At 44.2% G+C, this 7,500-nt stretch overlaps 1 protein-coding gene across 4 annotated transcripts in view; it reads left to right on the top strand.

Annotated features, from left to right (window-relative positions):
• The window catches only part of LOC115125157 (voltage-dependent calcium channel subunit alpha-2/delta-1), a 191,920-nt gene that overhangs the window by 19,760 nt on the left and 164,660 nt on the right, over positions 1-7,500 (top strand). For all 4 annotated transcript variants that reach the window (XM_065022513.1, XM_065022511.1, XM_065022512.1 and 1 more), the window contains exon 3: positions 60-176. In XM_065022513.1, the coding sequence (XP_064878585.1) occupies positions 60-176 (117 nt within the window). The remainder of the gene's footprint in view (positions 1-59; positions 177-7,500) is intronic.

Below are 7,500 nucleotides of genomic sequence, written 5' to 3'. Positions count from 1 at the left end.
TCTTTCTGTCTCTCGGTCTCTCTGTCTCTCTCTCTGTTTGTCTGTCTGTCCGTCTGTAGATCTTCCTGGACAACCAGAACCTGTACACAGTAGAGTCGAATGATGCTGAGGAACTAGTGGCTGGGGCAGCCAGGAATATAGAACAGCTGCTACTGAAGAGGGCTGCAGCTCTGGAGGTAAGACACAGTGTTTCTATGCTCCTCAAGTACACCCAACATCAAGGGCCTGATGACTAGTTGAGCTGTTGAATCAAGTGAGATTGAGCCTTGATGATGCACCTGCTACTATATTGCACCACAATGGAGTGGAGAGGGGTTGAAATGAATGACACGTTGAATGACACATTGGCTCTTGGGTGTACCCAACATAGGTCATCTTGTAATCACATTGGCTCTTGGGTGTACCCAACATAGGTCATCTTGTAATCACATTGGCTCTTGGGTGTACCCAACATAGGTCATCTTGTAATCACATTGGCTCTTGGGTGTACCCAACATAGGTCATCTTGTAATCACATTGGCTCTTGGGTGTACCCAACATAGGTCATCTTGTAATCACATTGGCTCTTGGGTGTACCCAACATAGGTCATCTTGTAATCACATTGGCTCTTGGGTGTATCTTGTAATCAATTGGCTCTTGGGTGTACATAGGTCATCTTGTAATCACATTGGCTCTTGGGTGTACCCAACATAGGTCATCTTTGTAATCACATTGGCTCTTGGGTGTACCCAACATAGGTCATCTTGTAATCACATTGGCTCTTGGGTGTACCCAACATAGGTCATCTTGTAATCACATTGGCTCTTGGGTGTACCCAACATAGGTCATCTTGGCTCTTGGGTGTAAACATCATCTTGTAATCACATTGGCTCTTGGGTGTACCCAACATAGGTCATCTTGTAATCACATTGGCTCTTGGGTGTACCCAACATAGGTCATCTTGTAATCACATTGGCTCTTGGGTGTACCCAACATAGGTCATCTTGTAATCACATTGGCTCTTGGGTGTACCCAACATAGGTCATCTTGTAATCACATTGGCTCTTGGGTGTACCTAACATAGGTCATCTTGTAATCACATTGGCTCTTGGGTGTACCCAACATAGGTCATCTTGTAATCACATTGGCTCTTGGGTGTACCCAACATAGGTCATCTTGTAATCACATTGGCTCTTGGGTGTACCCAACATAGGTCATCTTGTAATCACATTGGCTCTTGGGTGTACCCAACATAGGTCATCTTGTAATCACATTGGCTCTTGGGTGTACCCAACATAGGTCATCTTGTAATCACATTGGCTCTTGGGTGTACCCAACATAGGTCATCTTGTAATCACATTGGCTCTTGGGTGTACCCAACATAGGTCATCTTGTAATCACATTGGCTCTTGGGTACCCAACTCTTGGGTGTACCCAACATAGGTCATCTTGTAATCACATTGGCTCTTGGGTGTAGGTCATCTTGTAATCACATTGGCTCTTGGGTGTACCCAACATAGGTCATCTTGTAATCACATTGGCTCTTGGGTGTACCCAACATAGGTCATCTTGTAATCACATTGGCTCTTGGGTGTACCCAACATAGGTCATCTTGTAATCACATTGGCTCTTGGGTGTACCCAATCTTGTAATCACATTGGCTCATCTCTTGTAATCACATTGGCTCTTGGGTGTACCCAACATAGGTCATCTTGTAATCACCCATTGGCATCTTGTAATCACATTGGCTCTTGTACCCAACATAGGTCATCTTGTAATCACATTGGCTCTTGGGTGTACCCAACATAGGTCATCTTGTAATCACATTGGCTCTTGGGTGTACCCAACATAGGTCATCTTGTAATCACATTGGCTCTTGGGTGTACCCAACATAGGTCATCTTGTAATCACATTGGCTCTTGGGTGTACCCAACATAGGTCATCTTGGGTAATCACATTGGCTCTTGGCTCTTTGGGTACCCAACATAGGTCATCTTGTAATCACATTGGCTCTTGGGTGTACCCAACATAGGTCATCTTGTAATCATCTTGGGTGTACCCAACATAGGTCATCTTGTATCACATTGGCTCTTGGGTGTACCCAACATAGGTCATCTTGTAATCACATTGGCTCTTGGGTGTACCCAACATAGGTCATCTTGTAATCACATTGGCTCTTGGGTGTACCCAACATTCATCTTGTAATCACATTGGCTCTTGGGTGTACCCAACATAGGTCATCTTGTAATCACATTGGCTCTTGGGTGTACCCAACATAGGTCATCTTGTAATCACATTGGCTCTTGGTCATCTTGTAATCACATTGTACCCAACATAGGTCATCTTGTAATCACATTGGCTCTTGGGTGTACCCAACATAGGTCATCTTGTAATCACATTGGCTCTTGGGTGTACCCAACATAGGTCATCTTGTAATCACATTGGCTCTTGGGTGTACCCAACATAGGTCATCTTGTAATCACATTGGCTCTTGGGTGTACCCAACATAGGTCATCTTGTAATCACATTGGCTCTTGGGTGTACCCAACATAGGTCATCTTGTAATCACATTGGCTCTTGGGTGTACCCAACATAGGTCATCTTGTAATCACATTGGCTCTTGGGTGTACCCAACATAGGTCATCTTGTAATCACATTGGCTCTTGGGTGTACCCAACATAGGTCATCTTGTAATCACATTGGCTCTTGGGTGTACCCAACATAGGTCATCTTGTAATCACATTGGCTCTTGGGTGTACCCAACATAGGTCATCTTGTAATCACATTGGCTCTTGGGTGTACCCAACATAGGTCATCTTGTAATCACATTGGCTCTTGGGTGTACCCAACATAGGTCATCTTGTAATCACTCTTGGGTGTATTGGCATCTTGTAATCACATTGGCTGTACCCAACATAGGTCATCTTGTAATCACATTGGCTCTTGGGTGTACCCAACATAGGTCATCTTGTAATCACATTGGCTCTTGGGTGTACCCAACATAGGTCATCTTGTAATCACATTGGCTCTTGGGTGTACCCAACATAGGTCATCTTGTAATCACATTGGCTCTTTTAGGTGTACCCAACATAGGTCATCTTGTAATCACATTGGCTCTTGGGTGTACCCAACATAGGTCATCTTGTAATCACATTGGCTCTTGGGTGTACCCAACATAGGTCATCTTGTAATCACATTGGCTCTTGGGTGTACCCAACATAGGTCATCTTGGGCTCTTGGGTGTACCCAACATAGGTCATCTTGTAATCACATTGGCTCTTGGGTGTACCCAACATAGGTCATCTTGTAATCACATTGGCTCTTGGGTGTACCCAACATAGGTCATCTTGTAATCACATTGGCTCTTGGGTGTACCCAACATAGGTCATCTTGTAATCACATTGGCTCTTGGGTGTACCCAACATAGGTCATCTTGTAATCACATTGGCTCTTGGGTGTACCCAACATAGGTCATCTTGTAATCACATTGGCTCTTGGGTGTACCCAACATAGGTCATCTTGTAATCACATTGGCTCTTGGGTGTACCCAACATAGGTCATCTTGTAATCACATTGGCTCTTGGGTGTACCCAACATAGGTCATCTTGTAATCACATTGGCTCTTGGGTGTACCTAACATAGGTCATCTTGTAATCACATTGGCTCTTGGGTGTACCTAACATAGGTCATCTTGTAATCACATTGGCTCTTGGGTGTACCCAACATAGGTCATCTTGTAATCACATTGGCTCTTGGGTGTACCCAACATAGGTCATCTTGTAATCACATTGGCTCTTGGGTGTACCCAACATAGGTCATCTTGTAATCACATTGGCTCTTGGGTGTACCCAACATAGGTCATCTTGTAATCACATTGGCTCTTGGGTGTACCCAACATAGGTCATCTTGTAATCACATTGGCTCTTGGGTGTACCCAACATAGGTCATCTTGTAATCACATTGGCTCTTGGGTGTACCTAACATAGGTCATCTTGTAATCACATTGGCTCTTGGGTGTACCCAACATAGGTCATCTTGTAATCACATTGGCTCTTGGGTGTACCCAACATAGGTCATCTTGTAATCACATTGGCTCTTGGGTGTACCCAACATAGGTCATCTTGTAATCACATTGGCTCTTGGGTGTACCCAACATAGGTCATCTTGTAATCACATTGGCTCTTGGGTGTACCCAACATAGGTCATCTTGTAATCACATTGGCTCTGGGTGTACCCAACATAGGTCATCTTGTAATCACATTGGCTCTTGGGTGTACCCAACATAGGTCATCTTGTAATCACATTGGCTCTTGGGTCATCTTGTCACCTCTTGGGTGTAACATCATCTTGTAATCACATTGGCTCTTGGGTGTACCCAACATAGGTCATCTTGTAATCACATTGGCTCTTGGGTGTATCTTGTAATCACATTGGCTCTTGGGTGTACCCAACATAGGTCATCTTGTAATCACATTGGCTCTTGGGTGTACCCAACATAGGTCATCTTGTAATCACATTGGCTCTTGGGTGTACCCAACATAGGTCATCTTGTAATCACATTGGCTCTTGGGTGTACCCAACATAGGTCATCTTGTAATCACATTGGCTCTTGGGTGGGTCATCTTGTAATCACATTGGCTCTTGGGTGTAACATAGGTCATCTTGTAATCACATTGGCTCTTGGGTGTACCCAACATAGGTCATCTTGTAATCACATTGGCTCTTGGGTGTACCCAACATAGGTCATCTTGTAATCACATTGGCTCTTGGGTGTACCCAACATAGGTCATCTTGTAATCACATTGGCTCTTGGGTGTACCCAACATAGGTCATCTTGTAATCACATTGGCTCTTGGGTGTACCCAACATAGGTCATCTTGTAATCACATTGGCTCTTGGGTGTACCCAACATAGGTCATCTTGTAATCACATTGGCTCTTGGGTGTACCCAACATAGGTCATCTTGTAATCACATTGGCTCTTGGGTGTACCCAACATAGGTCATCTTGTAATCACATTGGCTCTTGGGTGTACCCAACATAGGTCATCTTGTAATCACATTGGCTCTTGGGTGTACCCAACATAGGTCATCTTGTAATCACATTGGCTCTTGGGTGTACCCAACATAGGTCATCTTGTAATCACATTGGCTCTTGGGTGTACCCAACATAGGTCATCTTGTAATCACATTGGCTCTTGGGTGTACCCAACATAGGTCATCTTGTAATCACATTGGCTCTTGGGTGTACCCAACATAGGTCATCTTGTAATCACATTGGCTCTTGGGTGTACCCAACATAGGTCATCTTGTAATCACATTGGCTCTTGGGTGTACCCAACATAGGTCATCTTGTAATCACATTGGCTCTTGGGTGTACCCAACATAGGTCATCTTGTAATCACATTGGCTCTTGGGTGTACCCAACATAGGTCATCTTGTAATCACATTGGCTCTTGGGTGTACCCAACATAGGTCATCTTGTAATCACATTGGCTCTTGGGTGTACCCAACATAGGTCATCTTGTAATCACATTGGCTCTTGGGTGTACCCAACATAGGTCATCTTGTAATCACATTGGCTCTTGGGTGTACCCAACATAGGTCATCTTGTAATCACATTGGCTCTTGGGTGTACCCAACATAGGTCATCTTGTAATCACTCTTGGCTCATCTTGTAATCACATTGGCTCTTGGGTACCCAACATAGGTCATCTTGTAATCACATTGGCTCTTGGGTGTACCCAACATAGGTCATCTTGTAATCACATTGGCTCTTGGGTGTACCCAACATAGGTCATCTTGTAATCACATTGGCTCTTGGGTGTACCCAACATAGGTCATCTTGTAATCACATTGGCTCTTGGGTGTACCCAACATAGGTCATCTTGTAATCACATTGGCTCTTGGGTGTACCCAACATAGGTCATCTTGTAATCACATTGGCTCTTGGGTGTACCCAACATAGGTCATCTTGTAATCACATTGGCTCTTGGGTGTACCCAACATAGGTCATCTTGTAATCACATTGGCTCTTGGTGTACCTAACATAGGGTCATCTTGTAATCCATTGGCTCTTGGGTGTACCCAACATAGGTCATCTTGTAATCACATTGGCTCTTGGGTGTACCCAACATAGGTCATCTTGTAATCACATTGGCTCTTGGGTGTACCCAACATAGGTCATCTTGTAATCACATTGGCTCTTGGGTGTACCCAACATAGGTCATCTTGTAATCACATTGGCTCTTGGGTGTACCCAACATAGGTCATCTTGTAATCACATTGGCTCTTGGGTGTACCCAACATAGGTCATCTTGTAATCACATTGGCTCTTGGGTGTACCCAACATAGGTCATCTTGTAATCACATTGGCTCTTGGGTGTACCCAACATAGGTCATCTTGTAATCACATTGGCTCTTGGGTGTACCCAACATAGGTCATCTTGTAATCACATTGGCTCTTGGGTGTACCCAACATAGGTCATCTTGTAATCACATTGGCTCTTGGGTGTACCCAACATAGGTCATCTTGTAATCACATTGGCTCTTGGGTGTACCCAACATAGGTCATCTTGTAATCACATTGGCTCTTGGGTGTATCTTGTAATCACATTGGCTCTTGGGTGTACATAGGTCATCTTGTAATCACATTGGCTCTTGGGTGTACCCAACATAGGTCATCTTGTAATCACATTGGCTCTTGGGTGTACCCAACATAGGTCATCTTGTAATCACATTGGCTCTTGGGTGTACCCAACATAGGTCATCTTGTAATCACATTGGCTCTTGGGTGTACCCAACATAGGTCATCTTGTAATCACATTGGCTCTTGGGTCATCTTGTAATCACATTGGCTCTTGGGTGTACCCAACATAGGTCATCTTGTAATCACATTGGCTCTTGGGTGTACCCAACATAGGTCATCTTGTAATCACATTGGCTCTTGGGTGTACCCAACATAGGTCATCTTGTAATCACATTGGCTCTTGGGTGTACCCAACATAGGTCATCTTGTAATCACATTGGCTCTTGGGTGTACCCAACATAGGTCATCTTGTAATCACATTGGCTCTTGGGTGTACCCAACATAGGTCATCTTGTAATCACATTGGCTCTTGGGTGTACCCAACATAGGTCATCTTGTAATCACATTGGCTCTTGGGTGTACCCAACATAGGTCATCTTGTAATCACATTGGCTCTTGGGTGTACCCAACATAGGTCATCTTGTAATCACATTGGCTCTTGGGTGTACCCAACATAGGTCATCTTGTAATCACATTGGCTCTTGGGTGTACCCAACATAGGTCATCTTGTAATCACATTGGCTCTTGGGTGTACCCAACATAGGTCATCTTGTAATCACATTGGCTCTTGGGTGTACCCAACATAGGTCATCTTGTAATCACATTGGCTCTTGGGTGTACCCAACATAGGTCATCTTGTAATCACATTGGCTCTTGGGTGTACCCAACATAGGTCATCTTGTAATCACATTGGCTCTTGGGTGTACCCAACAT

The sequence above is a fragment of the Oncorhynchus nerka genome, linkage group LG9a (genome assembly GCF_034236695.1).
Source record: "Oncorhynchus nerka isolate Pitt River linkage group LG9a, Oner_Uvic_2.0, whole genome shotgun sequence".
NCBI classification, from domain to species: Eukaryota; Metazoa; Chordata; class Actinopteri; order Salmoniformes; family Salmonidae; genus Oncorhynchus; species Oncorhynchus nerka.
This window is presented reverse-complemented; position numbering and strand designations above follow the sequence as displayed.